This window comes from Enhydra lutris, unplaced genomic scaffold, assembly GCF_002288905.1.
Source record: "Enhydra lutris kenyoni isolate GAN:26980312 unplaced genomic scaffold, ASM228890v2 scaffoldscaffold75, whole genome shotgun sequence".
Classification (NCBI taxonomy): domain Eukaryota; kingdom Metazoa; phylum Chordata; class Mammalia; order Carnivora; family Mustelidae; genus Enhydra; species Enhydra lutris.
In genome coordinates this window covers 2,737,788-2,764,296 of record NW_019154159.1, presented here as the reverse complement: position 1 = coordinate 2,764,296, position 26,509 = coordinate 2,737,788, and the positions used below count along the sequence as shown (strand labels likewise).

The 26,509-nt window shown below is 60.5% G+C and overlaps 3 protein-coding genes across 5 annotated transcripts in view; 2 read left to right on the top strand and 1 right to left on the bottom strand.

Moving 5' to 3' along the window:
* Positions 1–99: 99 nt before the first annotated feature.
* Positions 100–13,990, top strand: LOC111160323 (transmembrane channel like 6). Of its 3 annotated transcripts, none has more exons than XM_022523339.1 (21): positions 100–278; positions 1,793–1,931; positions 2,091–2,230; positions 2,387–2,482; positions 2,797–2,955; positions 4,069–4,174; positions 4,303–4,399; positions 4,601–4,861; positions 5,215–5,402; positions 6,273–6,417; positions 7,260–7,415; positions 7,830–7,981; positions 8,080–8,161; positions 8,380–8,477; positions 9,198–9,293; positions 9,562–9,637; positions 10,319–10,452; positions 10,552–10,728; positions 10,838–10,916; positions 13,086–13,153; positions 13,722–13,990. In XM_022523339.1, exons 2-21 carry the CDS (start codon positions 1,876–1,878, stop codon positions 13,774–13,776), a joined length of 2,421 nt encoding a protein of 806 aa, XP_022379047.1. In that variant the 5' UTR covers positions 100–278; positions 1,793–1,875; the 3' UTR covers positions 13,777–13,990. The 3 variants fall into 3 exon arrangements, with proteins under 3 accessions (XP_022379047.1, XP_022379044.1, XP_022379045.1); XM_022523336.1 differs by lacking the exon at positions 100–278 and adding an exon at positions 318–896; XM_022523337.1 differs by lacking the exon at positions 100–278 and having other exon boundaries at positions 1,054–1,931.
* A 2,349-nt stretch (positions 13,991–16,339) lies between these two features.
* LOC111160392 lies at positions 16,340–18,852 on the top strand. The gene has a single exon (XM_022523481.1). The coding sequence runs from the start codon at positions 16,634–16,636 to the stop codon at positions 17,735–17,737; it is 1,104 nt and encodes a 367-aa protein (XP_022379189.1). The 5' UTR covers positions 16,340–16,633; the 3' UTR covers positions 17,738–18,852.
* Positions 18,853–19,909: 1,057 nt separating this feature from the next.
* LOC111160391 (trinucleotide repeat containing 6C) overlaps positions 19,910–26,509 on the bottom strand; it is a 94,545-nt gene continuing 87,945 nt past the window's right edge. The window contains exons 19-22 of the mRNA XM_022523480.1: positions 25,900–26,094; positions 25,008–25,078; positions 24,293–24,432; positions 19,910–20,937 (exon numbers count right to left, since the gene is read on the bottom strand). Of these exons, the coding sequence (XP_022379188.1) occupies positions 20,577–20,937; positions 24,293–24,432; positions 25,008–25,078; positions 25,900–26,094 (767 nt within the window). The 3' untranslated portion in view covers positions 19,910–20,576. The remainder of the gene's footprint in view (positions 20,938–24,292; positions 24,433–25,007; positions 25,079–25,899; positions 26,095–26,509) is intronic.

Genomic DNA, 26,509 nt, shown 5'->3' with positions numbered 1-26,509 from the left:
CTCAGACCTCGGTGTGAGGCGGAGCCGGGGTCGGCAGCCGCCCGGGGGGGCGGGGGGGGAGGGCAAGGTCGCGCGAGGGCGCGGGGGCGCGCGGGTCACGTGACACCGAAGGCCAGCCACCACGTGGGCCGGGGCTGGGCGGCGCAGCTCCCTCGGTCCCGCCGGTCCCGCGAGGGTCCCAGGTGGCCCCCGGGACCCCCTTCCCGGTCACTCCCTCCGCCCTGACCCCGCGGCCCCGCCCCCAGGTGGTGCAGCTGGGACCGCGGTTCCGGGGACAGGTGAGCGGCTCGCGAGCGCGCCGGGCCCGTCCTCCCCCGCGCCCCCCGAGTGAGCGGCGGGGATCGGGGTGCCGGTCCGGGCGAGGCCGCGGGGCCCCGGGCTTGGGGGCAGCGCCCGGGTCCTCCCGGCCCAGCCACTTCCCCTGCGGCGGCCGCCGCACCCGCTCCCCACTCCTTGGGGCCCCCGGGGCCCCCGAGCGGAGAGTTCCCGCGCGGGTCGCCTGACGCCTCCCGCTCTCGGGACGGGCGCGCCGCCTCCAGCCGGGAGGACAGCGGCGATGCCCCCGGGCCGGGCCGGGTCGCGCTGCCGAGGGTGGGGGAGCGGGAGGCTGGCGGGGAGAGGGGTCGAGGGGCGCCCGGACTTGGGGCCGCCCCTGTGTCCCGCCGCTGGGCTGCGGCTCTCCCCCGCAGCTGCTGCTCCCTGAGGACCCGCTGCCGGCCGGGTCGGGGTTCCCGGAGACGCGCCCCACCCTGCCCCTCCCCACCTGGCTCAGGGCTCGGGAATGCTGTGCCCCGGAAACGCGGCCCGACCTGCCCTGCCTGGGGGCCTGGGGTACGGTGCCCAGCCGCTGGGTGTCAGCGGGGCAGAAGTCCTAGGCAGTGCCTGGGTGAGCCCAGGTGAGCCCCCTTGAGCCAAGCCCAACTTTTCTGAGCGCTGAGTTTGCCGCGGAGGAAGGGGAGGCGGGGGAGGAGGGCCTAGGGCTGGGCAGACGCAGGGCTGGGCCCCGGGCTGCTTGCTCCCACAGGGTGAAGCGCCCAGACAAGGACACCCTGGTTCCAGTTGTCCCGGGCAATGACAGAGCCCTCTGCCAGGACAAAGGCTGGACAAAGGCGGCCTGTTTAATGCCCAGCCTCCCTTCCCCCGCAGCCAGCTGCCCCGCTGGCCCCAGGGTGATGGAATGTAGGGGAGTTGGTCTCCTGAGAACTGGTGACCTTGCAGTGGCCCGGCCCAGCCCAGTGTGGAGGGCAGTAGTCCCTGTTTTGGGGGGTGAGGGTGGGTAGCGATGGGATGGGTGGGAGTCCGGCTGGAGGAGGCCCCTGGAGCTGGTGAGAGGTGGGGAGGGCTGGCCGTGGGAGGGGCTTCCTGTGAGAGGAAGTGCTCTGGGGTTTCAGGGCCCGCCTGGGAAGGCCTGGGAGCTGCCCTGACCTTTTTCCCCAAGAGGGCGGTGGACACCTGGGGCGGAGCCTGAGGGAAGGAGGGTTGTGTCCACAGGCACCCACCCCCTTCCCCCTTCCCAGGGACTGGCGCCATAGAGGAAACCGATGGGGACTGCTCAGAACCCCTGCTTCCTTCCGCTGTCCCTCAGGCAGTGGAAGGGACTCCCCCTCGGTCCATCTGGCATGTGGTTTATTGGGGGTCACTAACCTGATCACGTGTTTGGCTGTGGGGGGGGGGATCAGGCAGCAGCTCCCGTGGCCTAGGCTGTGGGCATCCCCCACGGTCCTCAGGGAGTGGGTGGTTTGGTACCAGGCACTGGAAGCCAACCTCGGTACACCACTCCCTGTCTCCTCAGATGGGCAGCGGGAGGCCTTGGAGGCTGTGCCCAGGCTCTGAGCTGCCCTAGGGTGGCAGACAGGCTGGGCGTGGGTCGTAGACATGGCCCAGCCACTGAACTTTGTCCTCAGTGTTCCTGAGACCCCAGAGGACCACGGGTAAGTGCGCTGGGGCTGGGGGGTGGTGGGCTGGAGGGCAGAGGTGCCCCCCACACCCCGGGAGAGGCCACCAGGAGCAGAGCCTATGGAGGAGGTGGCTGCTGGGGCAGGGCTTGGTCAGCCGAGTCCTGACGCCCGGCCCACCTCCCATCTCGGCAGCCAGGAGCCCAGCCCCTACGATGAGAGCGACGTGCACGACTCCTTCCACCAGCTCATCCAGGAGCAGAGCCGGTGGGTGGCTGAGGAGGGGCTGGAGCTGCAGGAGCAGGAGCGGGGGGCCGGAGCCCCCCAGACCACAGGTGAGCCCACCCCGCCTGGCCGGTGCGCAGGCGCTGCGGGTGGGGCTCTGAGCCTTCCCAGCCTCTCCCAGCTGCGGGCCTGGGCTGGGGATTGGCTGCGGAGACCGCCGGCCGCCGCGTCTCCAGGACCTCCAGACTAGTCTTTGTGGTTTGCAGGCAGTGGCCGCCCAGTCCCACTGGGGCCGGAGGATGCCGGCGCGCACAGCACAGCCACGCTCCGCATCTTGGCCAGCATGCCCAGTCGCACTATTGGTGAGTGGGCCTCTCTCCCCTGGCCCTGGTGGCTGGACTTTCAGCGGGATCTGTGTTGCGTGGAGCTGGGCCCTTCGCCCTGCACCCTGCCGTCCACTGCCCGGAGGCCCAGCGCAGCCCCAGCACAGCCCCGTGGGCCTCGCTGGGTTCCAGAAACGACTCCAGAGTCCCAGGGATAAAAATAGGCTCTTGGGAACACAGTGGTACCCGAGGTCTCTAGTAAACAGACTTCATGGGCCCTAGCAGGGGTGAGGGGCAGGGGGGCGAGGCCGGCGCTGCCCCCCCCCCGACCCTCCCCCTCCACCTGCCCGCAGGCCGCAGCCGTGGTGCTATCATCTCCCAGTACTACAACCGCACGGTCCAGCTGCGACGCCGGGTCAGCCGGCCTGAGCTCAGGGGTGTGGGGCGCTCGGCCCGGCCCAGCCTCCGCCTCTACGACCTGGAGCTCGACCCTGCGGCCCTCGAGGAGGAGGGTGAGAGAGTGGGCTAGGCAGGGGGGTGGAGGGTGGGGGCCCCGGGCAGAGAAGCCGAGCAGTGGGGGTGGCCTGGACTGTGAAGGGTTTGACCCATGTCACGCGGCGCCCTTAAGTGTCCAGACCCCACATGCTCGTGCTGAGCACTTGTTTGCACACGCTGCTCTCGGCTTTGGGCTGGGATGGTGGTGAGCAGACCAGGTCCTGCTCTCTGGTGCCCTGTTTCTGCCCAGTAGAACAGACGGGAGCCAGTGAAAGGGAAGAGCAGATCAAAGCTCAGATGAGGGGACTGAGGAAAGGCATGTGGCAGGACAGAGATCCAGGGAGGCTTCCTGGAGGAAGTGACGCTAGAGCAGAGGGGCATGTGCAAAGGCCCTGAGGTGGGAGGTGGGTGTGGCAGTGCTAGAGGGCAAGGGACCGTGGTCATAACAGGACCAGTGTCACAGGTCAGGCCTCAACCAGGTAGCCTGTGGCGTTCAGGATCCCGGAGCTCAGGCACTGTGCTGGGGTCCTGTCGGTGTCCTCCCCAGTTTACTCAAGGCCCTGTGGTAGGTAATAGACTGGGCGGGGAGGAGCGGGCTCTGGGCAACTTGTGCTTTGCAGTCCTGGCCAGGTGTCCGCTTGTCTGTCACTTTGGGGTAAGGTGGTGTCCCCTCCCAGGGTGGTAGCAAAGGTGGGAGAGAGAGGGAGGCGGTGGGTCTACGGACCCCGACCCCCATCACCTCGCAGGAGCTGGTGAGGGGGGAAGTGCTAGGGGATGGGGTTGGGACATCATCACTGCTGAGCAGGAGGGTGGGGGTGAGGCTCAGGTGGGGGGGGGTCAGAGCAGGAGGCTTGTGGGGACCCAGGAGGAGAGTTAGGGTCCAGGAGGAGGGGCACTGGGCTCATAGGCTGGGAGTGGGTAGTGAAGACAGCTAGCGAGGAAGACAGGCAGGCACGGCAGGGTCTGGCTTGAGTGGTGCGGGCCGAGAGCAGTCGTCTGGGGCTGGGGGGACAGGCGGAGGTCTGTGTTGGGGCGGGCCGGCAGGGGCAGACAGTCTTATCCAGGGGCACGGGCCCGGGAGGGAGGGAAGGAGGGATGCGGTGGGCCCTGACAGCCCCATCCTCCTGCAGAGAAGCGGCTCCTGCTGGTGAAGGAGCTGCAGGGCCTGACGGTGGCCCAGCGGGACCACATGCTCCGGGCGATGCCCTTGGGCCTGGCTGAGAAACGCTGCCTGCGGTCAGTGCCCGTCGGCCTCGGGCCATCTCCAGACCCACTGCCATGGTGGGGGGGGCTGGGCGGCGGGTACCCCCTGGAGAGCGTCAGGTCCATCCCTGGCCCCGCCTTGATGCCGCCTATGCCCCCAGAGAGGAGAGCCAGACCCCGAGTGGGAAGCAGAGGGGCCGGCCCGGCCGGCGCGGGCTCCTCCCCTGCTGTGGCCGGCTCCGAGACGCCTGCGTCCTGGTAGGAGTCTGCTGTCCGCGGCGGGCCCTGGGTGGCCGGGCAGGGGTGATGGGGCCCCCCTTCTGTGGCCGTCCCGTGTGTGGGGTATCCCAGCCTTCAGACCCGCCCTCCCCTCCGCGGCCCCTGCACCTCTGAGCCTGGCTTCCCCTTGCCCGGGGGCTCAGGGCGGCCCCTCTTCCCTTCCCTCCTCTGTGCCTGCAGGCCCTGCACGGCCTGGGGCTCGGGCTGCTCTCGGGCCTGCTGGCCCTGATGCCCTGGCGCTACGCCCTGAAGCGGATCGGAGGCCGGTTCGGCTCCAGCGTGCTCTCCTACTTCCTCTTCCTCAAGACCCTGCTGGCCTTCAACGCGCTCCTGCTGCTGCCGCTGCTCGCCTTCCTGGTGGGCGTGCAGGCCGCCTTCCCGCCGCCCGCCTCCCCGGGCTCTGCCCCCAGTTTCACGGGCCTGGAGCTGCTCACGGGCGGGGTGAGGGCTCGCTAGGGTGGGGGGCGTCTGTGGGCGGGGCCCCCCCTTCGAACTCATCTTGGCACAGCTTCCTCCAGGGAGTCCCCACCCCTGCCAGTGCCGGGACTCCCGGGCGGGGTGGGGGGCGTGGCCGGCCACTCCTTGACCTCCGTCCTGCCCTGACTTCCCCGGGCCCGGGAGCCCCACGATGGCTGTGGCCCTTTGTCGACCCCTGTGCTCTCCTCCCTGCCCCTGCCCTGCCCTCTCCTCGCCCTGCCCCTGTGGGCGCCCTTCCTCTGCCTTGTGAAGCCTGAAGCTGGGTCAGGGGTGGGCAGGGGGAGGGTCCGTGACTCCACGGGGCCTCCTCCCCACAGGGCAGCTTCAACCACACTGTCCTGTACTACGGCTACTACAGTAACAGCACGCTGAACCGGCCGTGCGCGCTCCCGCCGGAGGGTCAGTGTGGCCGCGAGGCCGACACCCTGCCCTACAACATGCCCTTGGCCTACCTCTTCACGGTGGGGGTGTCCTTCTTCATCACCTGCATCACGCTGGTGTACAGGTAACAGCGGTCCCCCATGTGACCTGGGCTCTGAGGACGACTGCTCATTCATTCATTATGGATCCCTCCTCCTGTCCACACCCTCACCCGTCCATCTGTCCGTCTGCCCTTTCATCCCTCCGTCCCTCCATCCATCCGTCCCTCCTTCTTCCATCCATCCATCTATCCATCCGTCCATCTGTCCGTCCATCCTGCCGGCCTTCCATCCATCCATCCCTCCTTCATTAATTCTGTTCATCCTTCCGTCTACCCTTCCTTCTTTCCACCCGCTCATCCCCTTCCCATCTCCGGACCTTGGCTGTGCTCAGCTCAGGGCAGGAGGGTGAATGAGTGTGGGGCCCGTCCTCGAGGAACTTGGTGTCTAGGGGAGAAGACAGACCAGTGAGGAGGCTGGGAAGACGCAGTGCCCGAGAGGTGTTTGCGGGGCTGTTCTGGGCCGTCGGAGGAGGCAGGCTGGCTTGGGAGGAGGTGATCGTGTCAGACAGGGGGTTGAATACGGTTGGGCGGGGGAGAAGTAAGGAAGGTGTTTTGACTGTCGGGATAGGCCGTGCAAAAGGCCTGGGGTAAGTGGGCATATTCTGCCGCAATGTCTGTGTAGGAGGCCGCCAGCTCCGTCGGCGGGTCCCAGTGCAGCCATGTGTGGCTGGTGAGCAGCGAGTTAGACCGGCTGATGGAGGGTGACCGGCAGCCCGCAGCAGGAGCCCAGAGCTCGGGGCTGGAGGAGGGGTGGGGGGCCAGCAGAGGGCCCGTCTCGCGCCCAGAGGGCTCCTCAGAGTGCATGGTGGGTTCTGGCTGCGGGGAGCATCCTGACTGCCCTCTCTGCGGCCTCCGTGCCCCTCGTCACCTCTGTCCTGGCTCTGTCCCTCCCAGCATGTCCTGCTCTTTCGGGGAGAGCTACCGGGTGGGCAGCGCCTCAGGGGTTCATGCTGTCACCGTTTTCTGCTCCTGGGACCACAAGGTGACTCAGAGACGGGCCTCCCGCCTCCAGTGCGACAACATCCGAACCCATCTGAAGGTGAGCCGCTCGGGGGCCCTGAGGCTGCTGTCCCCACCTGCTCGGCTCCGGCAGACTTGGCCCACGCGGCCAGAGCTGTGGGCGGGGCATGAGGGTGGGGTCTTGGCCTGTCACCCCCGTTCCAGGGACACCAGGTAGCCCTGGGAATCGCCCTGGAGTTTTCCCTCATACGACTGTCTCATCTGGGGCTGCCTCTCGTCCGCTGGCTGGGGTCAGTGTCCAGGGCCCTCAAGCGTGCGGGAGGCTGTGAGCAGGACTGTGCTCGCAGCACGGGTCGGTGTACGTGAGGGCCCAGGGTGGGTGTTTGCTGTTGGCCTGTCCTCCATTCTGGGGCCTCAGTCCTCAGGTCGCCCTTAGCCCCAGGCTGGAGAACCTGCGGGGCCGAGGCTCCAGGGCAAGGGGCTTCGGGTGCTCTTGGGGCCCTCGGCCAGGATCCCCGAGGCTCCCACCAGCACGTACCCTGGCTTTGCGCCTTGGGCTCCCGGTCAGCCAGGAGGTGGGGAGGGGGCTGCTGCCTACCTCCAAGGCAGGGAGGGAGGCTGAGGCGGCAGGGCTGGGGGGAGGGAGGATGGGGGCAGGTGGAGGTTGGGGTGGGGTGCCTCAGGATACAGTGGGAGCCCAGGGTGGAAACAGCTGGGGCCTGGTGGGTCTGGGGGGCAGGATGTGGCCTCGAGACCCTGCCCTGTGTTCTCTTCATGCCCGGAGACGGGTCCCCACGCAGCCAGGAGGGACAGGCGGCAGCACTGGGGTGGGAGAGGCGGGATTCCCCGGGTGTCCGCTCCGCAGGGCCCCGTGTGCGTCTGCGTGTGCGCGGGGTCCGTGACGGGCTCGGCCGCCCACAGGAGCTGCTGGCGGAGCGGCAGCGGCGGCAGGGCCCCCGGAGCGCGTGCGGGCGGCTGCGGCAGGTGGCCGTGCTGGGGCTGGTGTGGCTGCTCTGCCTGGGGACCACGGTGGGCTGCACTGTGGCCGTCTACGCCTTCTCGGAGCTCATGATCAAGGTGCGGGCAGGGAGAACGGGCCGCCCCAGGGCCCTGACAGCGGGGTCAGACCCCTGCTGAATTCGGACGGTCCCTGGTGACTAGCCCCCCCCCCCCACGCCCGCCCCCCCCGGCAGCTTTTTCCCCGGGGTGGCTCTCCCTCCCCCTGCGCCCTCTCTCCCTCCCCCTGCTGTTTCGGGTTCTCTTCTGACACCTGTGTCCCCACCCTCTTCCTGTGTGGTTTGAACCCGAAGCCTGGGGGGGGGGGGTATCTTGCTGGGTGGGGGGGGGGGGGTGGGGGATTGGGAGGGTGGGGGTGGGGGTGCTGTGAGGTAGTTTTGCCCCCTCCTTCCACCTCGGTGGGGGGGCCCTCCTGGCCGCAGCACCTACCAACTGCGGCACCTGCCGTGACCACTGCCGCCCCTCCTGCTGCAGAGCTCGGTGTCCGCTGATCAGGAGGGGGCACTGCTGGCCCTGCCCGTGGTGGTCTGCCTCCTGAACCTGGGGGCTCCCTACCTGTTCCGCTGCCTGGCGGCCCTGGAGCGGCAGGACTCCCCGGTCCTGGAGGTGTACCTGGCCATCTGCAGGTGCGTGGCCGGGTGGGGCGGGGGGAGGTGGCCTGGGGCGGGGCCTCTGTCCCCCGGGTACCCTCTCTCAGCGCTCCCCACCTCCTTGTCCTCTGTAGGAACCTCATCTTTAAGATGGCCATCCTGGGCATTCTTTGCTACCACTGGCTGGGCCGCAGGGTGGGCACCCTGAAGAACCAGGTGAGGGTGGCCCTGGGCAGCCCTGGGGAGGCGGGAGGTCACGGGGGCCCAACGCGGGGGCTGCTCTGCTCCTAGGAGTGGGGGTGGAGGACCCTCCCCGGCTGGCTGGGTGGTGTCTGGCCCAGTCTGGGCGCGGGGCAGGGCCCCTGGGTGGGCTGCCGGGGTGGGCGGGGGGCGGGGCTGCGGCGTCCCCAGGGGCTGAGGCCCGTCTGTTCCAGTGCTGGGAGAACTTCGTGGGCCAGGAGCTCTACCGGCTCACGGTGCTGGACTTCATCTTCGTGCTGCTGGACACGCTGTTCGGGGAGCTGGTGTGGAGGTGAGGCCCTGCACGTGCCGCTGGGGCCCCTGGGCTCCCCACAGTCCCGGGAGGGCTGCGAGGTGGGCAGGGAGCACCTGGAGGTCCCCGCTCGGCGTCTGTCCGCTCCCGCGAAGCCTGTCTCGCGCGGCCGTCAAGCCGAGCAAAGCCGCAGACAGACGGACGTGTTTTCGGGGGGAGGGAGGAGGGTTTTCAGCACGGTGTCTGGTCTCCGCCTCACGCACCGAGAAGGGACACGGAGGGAGGGACGTGGGGGGCGTTCTCTGAACCCTGCCGGGCTCGGGGCAGCTGCTACTTCTATTTTCTTCTGTTTGTGTTTTTTTCCCGGGAATATAGGAGTTTGATAATTTTAAAATGGGGTGTTGAACCGTCAGTAAAACTGCGCACTGACTGTGCGCATTCATACCTGAGAGTAGAAAAAAGACCAAGACGGGATGGGGGGGGCGCCGGGCTCCGTGGGTGACGCACGCAACTCTGATCTCAGGGTCCTGAGTTCGAGCCCCACATTGGGTGTAGAGATTGGTTTAAAAACAAGAAAAAAGACGGAGAGGAAATCAGCCATAGCCCAGAGCCCCTCAGGTGGAAGCCCTCAGCTGGCTGTGTCCCCTGACATCCGCCGGGCGCCTGCGGGGAGGGTCACCAGCCCCGGGGCCTGCCCGCTGGGGATCGGCCTCTGGGATTGGCCCTCCCACGTGACCCTCGGGGACGCCTCTGCCCCAGGCTCATCTCAGAGAAGAAGCTGAAGAGGAGGGAGAAGCCGGAGTTCGACATTGCCGGGAACGTCCTGGAGCTGATTTACGGGCAGACCCTGACCTGGTGAGTGTCTCCCGCTTGCCGGCATTGCCTGGCCCCCGGGACGGCTGAGCCCCTTCCCTGCTAGGCCTGCAGCAAGCCCCTGGCTTGGGGGTTCTGCGGAGACCTGGGCCCTGACCCCTCGCATCTCAGGGAGCAGGGCTGTGCCCAGCCTGGCCTTGGGGCAGTCTCATTGTGACCCTGAGCCCGGCCGTTGTCACTCTGGGGTGCAGCATGGGGGTCCTGACCCCGGCCTCCGGACTGCAGCCCGCACCCCTCCCTGCCTCCCCAGGCTGGGGGTCCTCTTCTGTCCTCTCCTCCCTGCCGTCCAGATCATCAAACTGCTGCTCATCTTCTATGTCAAGAAGGTAAGCGTGTCCCCTGGGACCCGGGAGGCCGGTGGGGCCTCGGGAGACTGTGCCGTCACCAGGCTGGGCCACGGGGCTGGGGGACACGGAGCCCTGGGGCTCTGGACCCCTCCCCTCCTCCCCCGGCCCCAGGAAATGGCTGACTGCCCTCCCCAGCATCGCTGCCTTTCCCGGGCTGGGCACCATCCTGCTGGGTCCTGTGGTCATTGCTGGGTGCTCGAGGGGGCCAGCTGGGGCAGGGCCGGGCAGCCGGGCCGAGGGGAGGGAGCCCGCTCCTCTGTCCTTGGGCTGGGGTGTCCTCCGTGGAGAGCCAGCTTCTCCTTCCGGCCCGTCTCCTGGTCTATGCAGCGGGACCGTGTCCGCGGGGGCCTGCTAGGGATGGCATTCATAAGACACTGGGTGCGGGGCCTGGCCCAGCGGAGACCGCCAGCCACCGGACATGGCCGTCCCTGTCAGGTCTTCCGCATATGAGGGACGGTGGACAGACCAGCCCTCGTGTGCCTCAGTCTCCCCTCCGTAAATCAGCCTGGCAGCCTGCAGGCCCACATCCTGGGCCTGTCTGCCCCCTGGGGCGGGAGGGCCCCTCCCAGAAGCACCCCCCTCCCCCCTCCCCTTGTTGGGGCCCCCCACCCCCACCCCAGGCCCCAGCCGGCAGTGGCGAATCTCAGTCTTTGTCCCCAGACCAGCCTGATGGCCAACTGCCAGGCGCCCCGCAGACCCTGGCTGGCCTCCCACATGAGCACCGTCTTCGTCTCACTGCTCTGCTTCCCCTCCTTCCTGGGAGCCGCCGTCTTCCTCTGCTACGCTGTGTGGCAGTGAGTGGTGCTCGGCCTCGGTCGGGGGGTGGCGTCTCCCCGGGATCTGGGGCTGCGGCGTGGGGTGACGGGGCGGTTGCCTTCGCCCTCTCCCCACAGGGTGAAACCTTCCAGCACCTGCGGCCCCTTCCGGACCCTGGACACCATGTACGAGGCGGGCAAGGTGTGGGTGCGCCACCTGGAGGCGGCGGGCCCCCGGGTCTCCTGGCTGCCCTGGGTGCACCGGTACCTGGTGGAGAACACCTTCCCCGTCTACCTGGTGTCAGCCCTGCTGCTGTGAGTGCGGGTGGAGACCTGCCGGGTGGGGGCCGCGGCCCGTCCCTCTGCACTCCTGTCCCTCTCCCCCCACCCCCTCAGCCCGGACCGCTTGGCTCTGATCCCGCAGGGCCGTGATCTACCTCAACATCCAGGTGGTGAAGGGACAGCGGAGGGTCATCTGCCTCCTCAAGGAGCAGATCAGCAACGTGAGTGTCCCCCGCCCCTGCCACGCTCTGGGGGCCGCCACCCCCACCCGGCCACCCAGAGGCTCTGTGGGCCACATGACACATTCCTGCGTGTGGCTGGTTCTAAGCAGAGATGGGGAGCATGGCAGCGGCCGCCCCGACACCCCCAGGGGCAGGGCTCCAGCCGGGTGGGATTGCGGCTCGGGTGGGGAAAGACAGCATTTTAGGGCACGTGGCCCCGCGGGGGTCTCTGTGGGGGTCTTTGAGGTATTGGAAATTGCTTTTGGACTTCTTGGGGGACCCACATTTTCCAAACAAGTGGAGTAAGGGTGAAAGTGGGCCCGGATTTAGATCTTTTTTAATTTTTTTAAATTTATTGGAGATGGAGAGTGAGAGTGAGAGCACAAGCCGGGAGGCAGAGGGAGAAGCAGGCTCCCCACTGAGCAGGGACTCGATCCAGGGACCCTGGGATCATGACCTGAGCTGGAGGCAGATGCTTTACCGGCTGAGCCACCCACGTGCCCCCTAAATCAGTTTTATTAAGCCCGTTGTAGTTTATCACCAAAGCGTGAGAGGCAGGGTGGGGCTCGGAGCCCAGGGTGCTGGGACCCCCGCCGCACAGTCGGCCCCTGGGAATCTGCCAGCCCTGAGCTTCTCCAGCCCAGCCCGAGGGGAGCCCTTTCCCGCCTGGGGACTGTGTCCTGCTGGGGTCTGCTCAGCTGGACCTGCCAGTGACCCTGGGTCTCCACGGAGACGCGGGGGGTCTTCTGACCTCAGTCTACTGCCATCAGTCTACTCACGGCCGTTTCCCTTCGGGAGACTTTTTTTTTTTTTTTTTAAAGATTTTATTTATTTATTTGACAGAGACAGAGATCACAAGTAGGCAGAGAGAGAGAGGAGGAAGCAGGCTCCCTGCTGAGCAGAGAGCCCAATGTGGAGCTCGATCCCAGGACTCTGAGATCATGACCTGAGCCGAAGGCAGAGGCTTTAACCCACTGAGCCACCCAGGCGCCCCTCCTTCAGGAGATTTTCACTGCCTGCTGGATGCTGGGCCACTGTGGGGCCAGCAGTGCCTGTGGCCCGGCGTTCACCTGGGGCCGGGGCTGCACCTCCTCCGGCGCGTGCTGGGGGCTCAGCCAGGGTAGGACAAGGCTTGGGGGCGGTAGGCGGGGGCCCCGGCTGCTGGCTCATCAGTGCAGGGCCCGGATCCCAAGCAGGAGGTCCCTTAAGGACAGCTCCCACTTCTCGGGGGGCTCAGGGAACACACTAGGAGCCCCGTCTGCTTCCCTTTTACCCCAGGGAGCAGGGCTCGAGGCCGGGCATTCTGGCGGAGGCTGGGTTTTTGCCATCTGGCTGCTGCCCTACCGTGTGGCGCGTCAGGGCGCCTGCGGGGTCTGGGGTGGCGGCGGGGCCGGTGGGTGCACGGCCGCGCCAGGAGGAGGGTCCTAGCTCTACCTGCTAGCAATCTGGGAGCAGGAAGACCATTCTCCGGGCAGGCCCCGGCTGCAGACCAGGGCGGGGCGTGGGAGCTGCAGGTCTGGGCTGGGCTAGGCCCCCGGAGTGGCTCTTCCCGGGCCAGGGCAGGGCGGACATGGCCCTCCGTACCCACGGACTTGGATGGAAGGGGCAGAGAGCCAAGGGCTACGGGCAGATTCCAGAAGCTGGAAAAGGAAGGAAGGTTGCTTCCCGAGAGTCTCCAGAAGGACCCAGTTTCGTTGACACCGTGATCCTCGGCCCAGTGAGAGCCGTTTTGGACTGCTGACCTCCAGAACTGAAAGACGGATTTGTGTTGTCGTAAGCCACCAGTTTGGTGGTCATTAGAACAGTAGAAGCTCAGACAGCCCCACGCTGCAGTCACCCTTATCTCCCGTTTACAGATGGTGTAAACGGTCAGACAGGAGGTAATTTGCCCAACACAGAGTCAGTAAGTGGCGATGCCAGTTTTAAATGAAGTCAGGCTGACTCTGTGGCCTTCCTGTGCCCCTTATCACATGTCCTTTTTCGCCTTGGCCACTAGGAAGCTTAGATCTATCTATACGTATGCCCGTTGCCCGGCTCTTGGTTTTTCTGTCGTTTGGTGCCCTTTCCCCCTTTAAACATTTTGTGCTTGTCATGTGGAGTAGTCTGTTCCGGACAGACAGACAGAGAGGGATGACTGTCCACTCACCCTTTGTGTTCTGGCCTTTCTAGGAGGGGGAAGACAAAGTCTTCTTGATCAACAGGCTTCACTCTGTCTACGAGAGGAAGGAGAGGAGCAGGTGAGGGGCCTGGGAGGGGTCAGGCACTTGGTGTGTGAGTGTTGGGGGGAGGGGGCCAGGGCTGGGCATCGTGTGGAGCTGGGGTGAGGAGGGAAGGTGCGCGGGGCTCCCTGGCCACCCTCCTTCCCAGCTCTCCTGCTCCGGCCTGGTGAAGTCTGGTGAGAAAAGGAAACTAGAGAAGAAATAAGTGTGCGTGGGGCGGGCAGAGTTGGGCACTGCGGCCCTTTACTTCCCAAGTCGGAGTGCCCAGGAGCTGGCCCTCTCCGTCCCCAGGGGGTGCATGTGCCAGGCCAGGGGGGCCATCCGAGGCCCTGGGGCTCATCCCTAGGCAGCAGGGACCCACAGACTGAGCCGTCTGACTCCACCCTCCCCGCCTCACCTACAGACACAGGGGAGGTCTGTCCGGCCCTTTGAGGCTGTCCAGACGCGTCTTTACGGTCGGGATGCCTGAAGGCAGTTCCCGAGGGGGGCTGCTGGGTGTCTGGCTTCGGCCCGCCCGGAGGGACTCCTCAGCCTCCCACATACCCCCAGGTCCCTGGGGCTCCTCGCTGACTCCCCCTTCTGGCAGGGTTGGTAGAAGCCAGGAGGCCGAGAGGCTGGTGGACGATCCGGATGCCTGGTAGGACAGCGACAGGCCTGGAGGCTCTGTGTCTGCTCACAGGTGCGGCCTGCGCCTGGGCCACTCTCCGTTCCCCTGGCCCTGTAGGGGAACTACCGACCCGGGACTCTGCAGCGCATCGAGGCTGGCACTGGAGGGTGGGCAAGTGGTTGGGGGGCCCCCGTGGATGGTGTCCTGTGGGGACTATTTATTCTGATAAAACGTGTTTTGCAAGATGAGCCGCCCCTGGGATTCTGTGCTCATAGGCGGGCCTGCTGTGCCTTGTGCCCTCACCCGGTGCACAGCCTTGGGTGGAGGGCGTGGGAACCCACCCCCCCAGTTCCTCTTTCCGACGGAATGCTTCTCGGCACTCCGCCCTCCAGTGCCCTCCGAGGTGTGGGTTGGGGGCCGCCTGGTGCGGAGCGCAGGGCGCCTTCTGCTGGCTAAGCCCCAGATGGCAGGGTGGACCGCAAAGCACAGCTTGAAGGTTGCCCCTGACCAGCCTGTGCCCTGGAGGCTCGCACCTGTGCCAGCAAGCCAGGAGGGCGGCGTCCAGGGCGATGAAGCGGTCAGTGCTGACACTGCGTGGTCATCAGGCCAAGGCATGTGCAGGGCACATTTGAGAGGCTGGCGGGGATGAGCTCTCAGGGTCCAATGAGCCATGGAAGAGGGGCCTGCCAGGCAGAGGGGCGGCCAGCACCCAGGCCTGGGGCAGGAGGGGGTCTGGCTGCCTGTGACTGGTGGTGTGATGACCCCAGATCCTGCCAGGCTGTTTGAGGGTCCTGTGGGATGCCGTGAACCTGAGTACGGGAAGGAGGGCTCGGCCGTCACAGCCCCAGCGTCCCACGTCTGCAGAAGCTGGGGCAGTGGCCTCAGGTGGGGAAGCAGGACGAGAGCAGTGACGGGCCCCACTGCCCCTCATCCCACGGTGGGGGGGGTCCAGAAGAGGAAAGGTCAGGCCTGGGTGAGGCAGTGGGGAGGGCCAAGGTCAAACCCATAGTGGAGATGCCCCCAGCACCGGCAGTGTCCCCAGCTGGGCCCACGCTCCCCCAAACCGCCTCTTTCTGAGATGGTCTCGTGGGGGTGTTCCTGTTTGGCAGACGGGCAGGGACAGGTGCCACCTGCTGATGTGGCCTAGAGGCTCACCGGGCATCACCTAAACTTCTGTAGGTGGGCGATGGCGCCCTTGGTGCCCCTGACAGCTCAGGCTTCCTGGGCCGGTCATGGCCACGCCCCGACCTGGAGCTTTGAGATCTCTGCAAAGAGCTCATGCTAGTCCCGGCAGCCGGTCTTCCCTGTGCCTCGGGCATGAGCACCGCGGGGTGCAGCTGGGTGGAGGTCTCAGAAGGCGTGGGGCTGGCCGAGGGCTCTCTGGGCTACGCCACCCTTCCTGGTGCCTCCCTCTGATCACAGATACACTGTCTGGTGGCGGGGCGGGGGGGGGGGCGCAACCTGGCCACTTCTGGGTTGAGCTGGCACTGCCATCCGTGTCGCCCGCCTGTGACAGGTTGCCTGGAAGGGTTGCCCAGGTTCCTACAGGACTAGCGCTCTGTGCATCCGTCCCTCACTCAGGCAGTCGCACGTGCTGCTGTCGAGGGACTCGGGGTGTGCGCTGAACACGGACAACTGTTGACTTGAAGATTATCCCCAGTGGCGGGGGTGGGCCGCATCCAAGCAGTTGCAAGGCCTTAAGAGCAAAACCTAGGTTTTCTGAAGAAGTTCTGCCTGAGGCTGCCTGGCCCACCCTGCCACCGCGTGACCCAGCTCTCCTTGTGTCCGTCTGCCCCCCGTCCTGCTGTTTCTGATACCCGTGTGGCTGGGGTCCTCTGGTTAGCGCGTCTCGCCGGGTTCCTTCCACAGTGGAGCCCCTGGGGGAGTGGGCCTGCATCTGACCTGTTAGCCTTGGGTCTTGGGCGTATTCTGTGACCTTGCCCAGCTGTGACCTTACCCAGCCCAGCTCGTCACCTCCTGCGGCTACTGGAGCGCAAGACACAGGTCCTCTAGAGAGCTTAGTTAGCACCATCCTTGACCCAGTTTTGCTTTAAAATAAAAAGCGGGCACCTAGATGGCTCAGTCGGTTGAGTGTCTGACTCAATTTCCGCTCAGGTTACATCTCAGGGTCATGAGATCGAGCCCCTCGTTGAGCTCCACACTTGGCAAGTGCTGCTCCTCTCCCTCCCTCTTCACCTCCCCGTTGCACACACTCTGAAATAAATCTAAAAAAAAAAAAAAAAGAGCTGTAATTGCCAACTGAACTTTTAGGAATTGCTATTCCAGTGGACGCGAGGCCCATAGCTGTTTCGGGCCGATGACAAGATCCGTCCACACCGCTGCTTCTCGGCCTTGGCTGCTCACTGGACCCAGCCAAGGGCGCACCCCCAAGGCTGCAGCTTGCACTGGTTTGGAAGGTGTCCTGGCACTGGGATTTAAAAAAATGTCCAGGGACGCCTGGGTGGCTCAGTCCTTGGGGGGCTGCCTTTGGCTCGGGTCATGGTATCAAGGTCCTGGGATCGAGCCCCGCTTCGGGCTCCCTGCTCAGAGGGAGGCCCGCTTTCCCTTTCCCACTCCCTCGGCTTGTGTTCCTGCTTTCGCTGTCTCTGTCAAATAAGTAAAATCTTAAAAAAGAAAAAGTCCAGATCATTCTAACACACAGCTGGGTTGAGGACCACTGCTCCGTGCTATAGGCAGCATCTGATCGGGGTCTACTAAGCCCACTTAGGGGCTTCTGGAAACGTGCTTCTGTCTTTCACAGCCGAGGCACAGTCTCACACTGAGGTGCGGTGCATGGGGCTGGCAGATTAAGGACGACTCCACCGGGACTTGGGTGTAGGTTTTCCCTGGTCCATCCTGGATGTGCTGTCCCTGGGAAGAATCTTCTTGAAATGTCCGTCTCTGTTTTCATTCCTGTCAGCAAGCACGTGCTTAGTGCTCAGCTCTCGTCTTTGTCACTAGAACCAGTGTTTGGCCTCCTTGCTGTTCAGACCCTGCTCTCTCTGAAGTCCTGCTACAACCCACCGCACCCTTTTGGTCTCTGCCACTCCCCTACGGTGTCGTCAGAACAATTTCATAAGAAGTGCGGCTCCGCACCTGTTTTCTTGATTCTAGACACGGAGCCTTCTTTGCTACCAGGGGTACCGGGACCCCTGCTCCCCAGCCCGGTCTCACGAGCAGTCACTCCAGATCTCAGTTTACCTTGTGTCAGCCACCCATCCCCTGCTTCCCCCAGGCTGTCAAAATCCAATCCGGCCTCCTGGGCCTGGGGCCGCGCCACCTCCTGCAGGAAGCCTGGCGCAGCCGTTGGATGTTCCGAGGCCGTGACCCGGGAGAGCAGGGCCTCTCCCAGTAACTCTGGAGACGCCGGGCCCTGCTCGGCAGAATGCTCGCTGTGCTCTGCCTCCCGTCCCTCTTCACTTCTCCCGACCGGCGCCCCTTCAGTACTGTCCTTCGTGACTTTCCGAAGAGGTCAGGCAGAGCTGAGAGCTCACCCCTTGTCCCAGGCACTCATTCTGCTGGTCTCTGAGCAGGGGTCAGAGGACACGTTGGCTTGCCTCCCAGAGACCGTCTTTATAACCCCGGTGATCAGAAGCACCGACGCTTGCTCAAGTGACTTAAGGTCCTGGTGCTGGAGTGGGCCGGCTCTCCAGCTGCCCCTGGAGATGCCACAGGGACAGAGCCACAGCCTCCTGCGGCGCCCTGAGGTCCATCCACTCTGCCTGTGCAAAATGCTTTGCGAACGTCACCTTTCACAGGTTGAGGCTACTTTACAAGGATATATGAATAAAATGTCCAGGAAACACAAAAGACCTTCATTACTCTCTTTGGTCCAAATATTTCCGAGGCCCAAACCGGGTCGGCCCACGGGCCCCGGCTACATCTCCGATGCGGCGCAGCGGCGGCGGCGGCGAGCTCACCCTCTCTGCTGCGGCCTCTGGGTGATCAGCAGTAAGGCTTCAGTGCGAACTGCAAAGCCGCAAAACACACGGTAAAATTACAAGCCAAATAACAGAAATTCAGAGCTCATTTAATTACCTAAGGGAAACTCTCTAAGGATATCACGAACAGAGGCAGGGAATTTGTTACGGACGGCACAACAGCGCTCTCCCCAGCACGTACAAAGCGCAAATCGATGCTCTCTGTCTGTGAAAAATAAAAAAACACATTTATTTGAACAGCCAAGAAAAAAATTGCAATTTATTAAGATTCAACAAAGCGTTGTACTTCGGAAAGCAACTTTCGGTGCATGTTCTTCAACGATCACATTCTATGAGGAAAAAACATTAAAAGCCACAAACTTGTTTTTTAATCTCAGAGTTACAGACATCTTTTAATTCAAAAGAAAAAGGTCAAAAAAAAAAAATCAACAAAACCCAAAAACAAACAGAGTCTTTACTTCCATCCCCAATTTAAAATTCTCAGTTTTTCTACAGCTCGATGCGAAGCGGCAGCAGGAGAGCCGTCGGGTGCCCGCACGCACACACACACGCACGCACGCACATATATTTGATATACACACGTGAGGGTATGTACATCGAATATATAGAACGCATGTAACGGCAATGAGATGCTAGTACTCTGAGGAAGGTTGGTTTCGCTAACACGACTCAGCTTGAGAAAACAAGTCTTGAACCCAGTTTGTGCATAGTTCATGATCCTCTATAAAACCAGCTTTTGTTGATCTGCAATTTTGCAGGACCTTCTTTTTTTGTTTTTTTTGTGGGTTTTTTGTTTTTTTTTGTTTTTTGTTCTTTTGTTTTGTTTTGATAAAACCATTAAAAAGCTAATTAAAAAAAATGTAATGCACAAGTTTCCTGATCAAGCAGGCAGGGAGCACAATGTTCATATATTTTTAAACATACTTGAGGGTATGTTACTCCATTGTCTGTCTTTCTTGCAAAACAATCAAAACATTGATCATTTTTAAAACATAAAGCAATTTTTAATATATAAAGCACTCTTCAAACATCTATTTCTTTTGAGTCCGTTATTTGGTAAATATGTAACTGCTACACATTAGAGATTAGGTATTTTTCTTCTTTGTGTTTTTTTTTTTCCTTTTTTCTTTTTTTTTCTTTATTTTTTTTTTTTTTGTTTTTTAATAACATCTTCAGTGCTAGGAGTTGGGTTACAAAATACATGAAATGGTGTGGAGCTGCCCCTCGGGAACCCTGGCTTTCCTGAGAGCGCGTCCGCATGTGCAAGACAGTGACCACAACGTCTCGTCACCTCGACGAAGGGGGACAATCGACAGTCCACAACGATGGCCGGAGGGAAGCGACGACACTGTTCAATCCCAGAGCTCTGAAGTAGCGTATCTGCATTCTGAAAATAGGTTTCTTTACCACGGAAGTCTCTTTTTTTTCTTTTTTTTTTCTTTTTTTTTTTAAATTCCTTTTTAAAATTTTTTTATTTTAAAGTCTGAAGGAGAAAAAAAGGTCTGTAAACAGGTGGGAGCCCTAAGCACGGGCTCCTCCGAAAGCGGTCACCACCCACGTCCAAGTGCTTGTCTCCGTTCCTCCCGCGGAGCCGTCCGGTCTCCGCGAGGATCTATGGCCACAGTTCTGCAACAGCTGTCTTCTCTCTCACTTTCTAGTCCATATGGAAACACGGTGCAATACTCTGGTAATTCTCTTGCATTAGTCCACAATAAAAAGCTGCTAAAGGTAGGTATACAGATTATTTCTCCAGAGATATACACTGTAATTTTTAAACGCGATAACAGAGTCCTTGAGTAAACATTTACACGTGAACTGTCACCAGCCCTGTCCTATGAATTCTCTTTCATGTATAGGGTTAGCAAAAGGAAGGGCAGGGACACTCAGTGCAAAGTTAGAAGCTAATAATAGTAACAAACGTTTGACCAATGCGCCAAAAAAAAAAGCATATACTGAATCAAAGGGAAAACCCACAGTTAAATCCCTCACACACGGAACACACAAACACAGAAAGTGCGCCCACGCGCGCACGCACACACACGCACACACGCTTCTATTTCCACACACACGCACATGCACACGCACATAGGCTGTGAACTCAGAAATGTTTCCTAGAGCCTGTTTCTGCGCACTGACGTCAGCCTGGAAGTGTAGAATTCGACGCGGCAAGTGTTCACATTTCCTTATTGGCCTGCTGGATTCAAGTATTTGCATGTTTGATATGTCTTTTTTTTTTTTTAACTTTTAAAAAATATTTTTTGGGATAAAAAAAATGGCATGAAAAAGTAATGAAACAAGGGTAATGTGCATAGGCGGACCCATGGGAGCAGAGAGCAGGCCGCAGGCCGCCGCCTCCGCGCAGCTCGCCGGTCTGGGCCACCAGGCCCGCCGCATGGAGCCCATGCTCTGCGCCCAGTGATGGACACCAGCTCCCCCTGATTACGGGGTCCGCCTCTGGTAATGTGCATAATCGTCACAGGCTCGTTTTAAATAGGCTTTCTCGTCTCCCTCCCTCCCGCCCCCCTTGATAAAATAACCCTTTCCAGCCCACAATCTGAAAAGTGCCCTTCATGATAGAACTATTCTAAGCAGCTTTTATACTTAAAAAATCAAAACGACAACACACCATACAAACGTAAGACAACACAAAATAAAAAGCTATGAGGAACATCCTGTCGTCAGCACGTGACACCGACCGAGCGCAGCCCGCACTGTCTCGTGAACAGTTCGCAAGGACTGCGGCCAGGGCTCGTCTTCAGTACTGGACAGAGGTACTCAAAGGGCTGCCAGGCTGCTCAGGTCACGCGGGGTCCTCAGCGCCGCCCGGACTGGAAAGGGTCAGCTTCTTCTTCCTAGTGCTGATGATTGTGGCGCCCATGGGGTCCTCTCGGTCCTAGATGGACTCCCCACTGAGAAGGTCGCCGGGAAGCAGAGTGTTCAGCGGGGTGGGGCTTCCGATGACCCGGCCGTCGTCACTGCTGGGCGGGCCCCACAGGCTGCTCGAGTACTGGGGGACCCCGCCCCATAGCAGGTCACTGCTTCCTTTGCCGGCCAGACACGGGGCACTCCAGTGGCCAGCGTCACTGCGCACCAGGCCGTGGGAGCTGCCCGAGGCACCCAGCCGCGTCTGGCCGGTCCCCGTGCTGGACTGCCAGCTGGAGGTGGGTGGCAGCGCTTGGCCTTGGGCCAAGAAACGGTTCACCTCTTCTTCGCCGGCAAACTCGGCCAAGATGGTAGTGTTTCCCAGAACACACCTAAAAGAGCAGGACGGCAACAAAATTAAGAGCTGGTTTTTTGGGAGATAAAAAACTTGACAGCGCGTCAGCTAGACTAAGAAAAAGCCAGAAGACTCCAATAAACACCATCACAACTGGAGGAGGAGACAGGACTGCCTGACACCACAGAAGTACGGAGCGTCCTGAGAACTCCAGGAAGGGTTCTGCGCTGACACCCTGGACAACCTAGAGGAAATGGACAAATCCCTAGAAACAGATGACCATGACCTACCAAGACTGAATCATGGAGACACAGAAAATCTGACCAGACCAGTAACGAGTAAGGAGACCGCATCAGTGACCACAAACCTCCCAGCAAGGAAAAGCCCATGACCACGTGATCTCACTGGTGAATTCTACCAAGCATTTACATGAGAATGAACACCAATTCTTCTCAAACTCTTCAAAACGCGGGAGAGGAGGAAACACTCCTGAACTCTTTTATGAGGCCCATGATATCCTGCTACCAAAGCTAGATCAGGACACAAGACAACCACAGCCCGACATCCCTGATGAACACCGTGGAAACATTCTCAACAAAGTATTAAGCAAACCGAATTCAACCGCACATAAAGAGGACTACACGTCCACAGTTAAGTGGGATTTATTCCTAAGACGCAAGGATGGTTCAACACGTGCAGATCACAAGGTGTGACACAGCACACGGATGGAGGAAAGATCCAAGTCCCCCTGTCTCAGTAGATGCCGCGACAGCGTCTGACAGAACACTCGACTTTTCATGCTAAAGAGCCTCCACGAACGGGACAGAAGGAGCGCTGCGCCGGGTCAGCGAGGCTGTCCATACGCGACGCGCACATGGCTAACATCACACTTGACGGCGAGAGGTTGAAAGCGTTTTCTCTAAGGTCAGGAACAAGGCAAGCGCGCCTGCTCTTGCCATCTGTACTCCACAGCCCCCCAGAAGTCCTTAGCCACAGCGATCAGGCAAGACAAAGAAATAAAAGGCATCCAAATCGGAAAGGAAGAACTGAAACGGTCACTATTTGCAGAGGACGTGATCTTCTACAGAGAAAACCCCAAAGACCTAACCAAAAACACGGCTGGAAGTGATCAGTGAGTTCAGTAAAGTTTGCAGGATGTGCAACAAACATATGAAAAACAGCTGCATTTCTATGTACTAACAATGAAATATCTGAAGAAAGAAAAACCTCATTCATGACAGCATTAAAAAACAACAAAAAAACCCCCCTTAGGGATAAATGTGACCAGGGAAGTGAAAACTTTATACAATGAAAACTAAAAGACTAGAGGTGCCTGGGTGGCTCAGTGGGTTGAGCTTCTGCCTTTGGCTCAGGTCATGATCTCAGGGTCCTGGGATCAAGCCATCGGGGCTCTCTGCTCAGTGGGTAGCCTGCTTCCCCCTCTCTCTTTGCCTGCTGCTCTGCCTACTTGTGATCCCTCTCTCTGTCAAATAAATAAATAAAATCTTAAAAAACAAACAAACAAAAAACTAAAAGACCTAATTGAAAGAGACTGAAGAAGATAAAATGAGAGGCCATCCAGGCAACTCAAAGCCATCTCTGGGTTCCATGTAACATCTATAAAAATCCCAGCGGCATTCTTCACAGACATTTGTAAGGAGCCACAAAGACTCCAAACAGCCCCAGCGATTCTGAGAAAGAACAAAGCTGGAGGTATCACACTTGCTCATTTCAAACTATACTCCAAAGCCTTAGGAGTCAAAACAGTACGGTTCTGGCAAAAAACCCCAGGGGCACAGACCAGGGGAACAGAACAGAGAGCCCAGAAACAGAGCTCCATGTAGACAACTGATTTGTACTTGAGGGCACCAGAGCACTCAATGGGGAAAGGACAGTCTCTCCAACAAATCTGCTGGAAAAGCTGGAGAAGCACGTGGGGAATAGTGACCGGTGGACGTCTGTCTCCCATCACCCACAAAAGTTAACGAGAGATGGATTAAAGACATAAACATAACATCTGGAACCATAAAACTCCTGGAAGAAAACAGGGAAAGAGCTCCTTGACACTGGTCTTGGCAATAGTTTTTTGATATGACACTGAAAGCACACGGTCGCCTGTCTGGCTCAGTTGGAAGTACGTGCGACTCTGGATCTCACGGTTGTGAGCTGGAATCCTGCGTTGTGCACAGAGATTACTTAAGTAAATAAAACTTAAAAAAAAAAAAAAGCACAAGCAATAAAAGAAAAAAGTAAATAGATCTACATCAAACTAGAAATCTCCTGCACAGTAAAGGAAACTGTCCATATAATGAAAAGACAACCTATGGAATGGAGAAAAATATTCACGAAGTGTTTACTTGATAAGGGGTTAATTTTCAAAATATATAGACAATCATGTAACTCAGTGACGACAACAACAAAAACCCCAAAATCCGACTAAAAGATGAGCAGAGGAACTAAACAGACATTTTTCCGAAGAACACATACAGATGGCCAAGAGGTGTGTGAAAAGACGCTCGGTGTCACTGGGCGTCACTGGGCGTCAGGGAAATGCAAATCAAAACCCAATGGGACCTCGCCACCCCTGTTAGAACGGCTCGACTCCCGAAGACAAATCGTAACAAGTGTTGGGGAGGGTGTGGAGAAGAGAACCCTTGCTCATGGCTGAGGGGAATGGAAAGTAGTTCAGCCACTCTGGAGGTTCCCCAGAAAATTAAAACAGAACCACCGTGGGACCCAGCTATCCCATGGCTCCAAGGCTGTCACTGAGTCCGCCCCCTGACACAGCTTAGCAAGGGCGTCCTGTGAACAGCGCCGGGGCTGGGGGGGGGCGGGGACTGGAAGGTGGGTCACATGCCTGGTGGAGACAGCGGCTTCCTTGTGGCACCGTACTTTATGTGCACACTCTTAGGACGCCTGTCCCTACTGGGGCGCAGGGCCACGGCAACTCCACAGCAGAAGAAACACGTTTCACAAGACACCTGCTATGGTTTGAATCCTGGCCCCCCAATTACCCACATGGAAGCTCTAGCCCCTGGCACCTTAGCTGTGCCTGTTCTTAGAGACGGGTCTGCAAGAGGTCATGGAAGTAAAATGAGACCATCAATGAACACTAATCCACGATGACCTGTGTCCTTCTGAAGGGAAGTTGGGACACACGCATCCTCAACTGAGAGGCGACCATGTGAGGACCCAGGGAGAGGGCAGCCTCCTGCAGGCCAAGGACAGGAGCCCTGGAAGGAACCGACCCCACCAACACTTTGGTGCCTCCAGAACTGAGAGGTGATGAGTGTCTGTGCCTGTAGTGCTTTCTCATGGCAGCCCTGGACGCTCCCAGGGAGCCCGAACCCAGTGCCACCGCGGGGACAGCCAACAGCGACCAGGACACGCACATGTGCAGGGACTTCTGGGCCTTGGCGGCTTCCTCCTTGGAGCTGTAGCGGACCACGGCGTTGCCTTGAGTCAGGTTCAGGTGGAAGGTGACGAGAGGCCCGTGCTGCAAACACAGCGTCCGCAGGGTGGAGCCGTCGATCTGATTGAGGAAGCAAAGGGGGCGGTAATGAACTTCCCGTGACTTCTTCCACGACATTCTTCAAAGAAAATGTATATGGCCAGGGAGTACTAACCCCTGGGCAAAGGTCTGTCTCTAAAAGGGCTCAGCATATATGACTTCATGATTTTAACCTTTTACACCTTGTCATTTACTATGAACTTTTAAATCCTGGGTGTTTCAGTTATATCCCGTGAATTCCGTCAATCAGGAGAAAGAAAAGACCCCATTTTGGTTGTGGCCTCCCACCCACCCAGCCGGGGCCCATCACACAGAGCCTACAGGTCGTGGCAGCCCTGCGGCCCCTGATCCCAGGAAAGGGGAGCACAGGACAAATGACTCTTTGGTAGGTAGAATTAAAGGCAAGCGACTCTGTTTAAAAGCCTCAAAAGAGTAAAAAGCAAACAGTTCCCCCAGAACATGGAGGCTGTCTGCCCGCACTGCCCCTGCTGTCTTTGGGCCCGAGTGAGGGTCCCCGGCGCAGAGGCCGGCATGCATCAGGGGTGGCAGGAACACACTGGGGACCGTGCCGGCTGCTCGGTGACCTGTACCCGTACCTGGGGCGTGAGGTTGCGGAGAACGAGCCAGCTGCTTGTCCGTCCTGAGGTGTCGGTGCTCCAGGCGGAACCTGCATGAGCCAGGGACAGCCCCGTCAGCGCGGCCTCCAGAGGCTTCCTGCCCCCACGTGTGGCGACACAGCGCACACGGCACCACGCACGCTCTAAGCCTTTCTCAACCTTTGAAAACCCACATTCTCTTTTTGGTTTGAGGAACCCAGCTCCCCAACTCCTGCAGGCGCCCTGGGGGCCGGATGATGGACGGAGAATGGCAGAAGCGCCTGTCCCCGCTCCCGAGAATCCAGTCTCAGGCGCTCCGGCTAACACAGCAGACCCCCGGGGCCGCCAGGATGGGCGCGGAGCGGACTTCGAGCGCCGTGCTGCTGGTTCCATCTCGGCCTTCTCGGCTCCACGGCAGCAGCTCGGCAGAGGCCCCGGGGGCGGCCGGCAGAACTGCGGAGCCAGGATGCGGGCCCGATTCGTACGCGGGGCTTGGTTTGGGTTCTGGCCTGAAAAGCCCTTTGCTCCAGGGAAATGTTGTGGAGAAGCACGTATCAAAGGCCGAAGCACCTTCTGTAAGAGCCCAGCATGGCCCCTGGAAGGGTGCTGTGGCGGCCGGGCCCGCCTGCCTCTGGGCGGACCTGCCGGACCCTGGGGCCCCGGGCAGAAGCTGGAAACCACAGCGGCGAGGCGCTCCGCCCACACGCTGCCCCGAGAATCTGGGGCCCCTCCTAGGCTCTCCAGGTTCTAGGGGTGGGGGATCAGTCCTTCCCAAGGAGCCAGAGGACAAGATGACGGGCACACTCACGCCCTGAAGGGCCGGCGGAGCAGGCCCGGAGGCCCCGCGCGCCCCGCCCTGGCCCGCCCGCACACCGAGCGCCCGGACTCGTACCCGAGGAGTAAGAGCTGGTCCAGCCAAGGGGACTGGCTCCCCAGGTGGAGGAAGGCTTGGGATTGGCTAACCCTGGAGGCGGCCTTGTGGGGGCAGCAGTGCTTCTGGGCACCTTCCACAGCTCGTGAGACAGAGAGGCTTGTGTGTGGGAGGCAGGGCCGGAGGACCACGTCGATTTGATGTCTGACAGTTTACCTAGAAAGGCAGGGAGACAGAGCACAGGGGTTCTGGAGATCGGAAGACGTCACTGCAGTGTGTGGAGAAGCGTGCAAGGTGCTCTCCGGCACCAGCAGACCAGGGGGATGGACAGGAAATGCCGAGGAAAGCGCCCCCATGCGAGAACACGGGGGTGTGTGCACTCTTGAATTCCTGCCTAAAGACTGACCACCGGCCTGTGCCCAGTGCCCTGAGGAGGCCTCGCTGGGAGGCTGATGCTGAATTCGCTGACTGTGCCAGAACTAAGTTTGCCACTGAGGAAACAGCATTTTTGCAGTTCGAGGTTAAAATGAACCACTGACATCTTCTATTGGGATAAGCTTATAATGGAACACGTTAATCGAGGACAAAAGCCTAATGTGTAGATCCTTTACACCATTCCTTTAGCAACCAG

What these genes read in the sequence shown, in the direction of transcription:
- LOC111160392 (XM_022523481.1), top strand. Translation starts at nt 16,634, where the DNA reads ATGTCCGTCTCTGTTTTCATTCCTGTCAGCAAGCACGTGCTTAGTGCT.
- LOC111160323 (XM_022523339.1), top strand. Translation starts at nt 1,876, where the DNA reads ATGGCCCAGCCACTGAACTTTGTCCTCAGTGTTCCTGAGACCCCAGAG. An exon ending in TTCGGGGAGCTGGTGTGGAG is followed by an intron (nt 8,478 to 9,197) that starts GTGAGGCCCTGC and finishes CCTCTGCCCCAG; the next exon opens with GCTCATCTCAGAGAAGAAGC. An exon ending in TACGGGCAGACCCTGACCTG is followed by an intron (nt 9,294 to 9,561) that starts GTGAGTGTCTCC and finishes CTGCCTCCCCAG; the next exon opens with GCTGGGGGTCCTCTTCTGTC.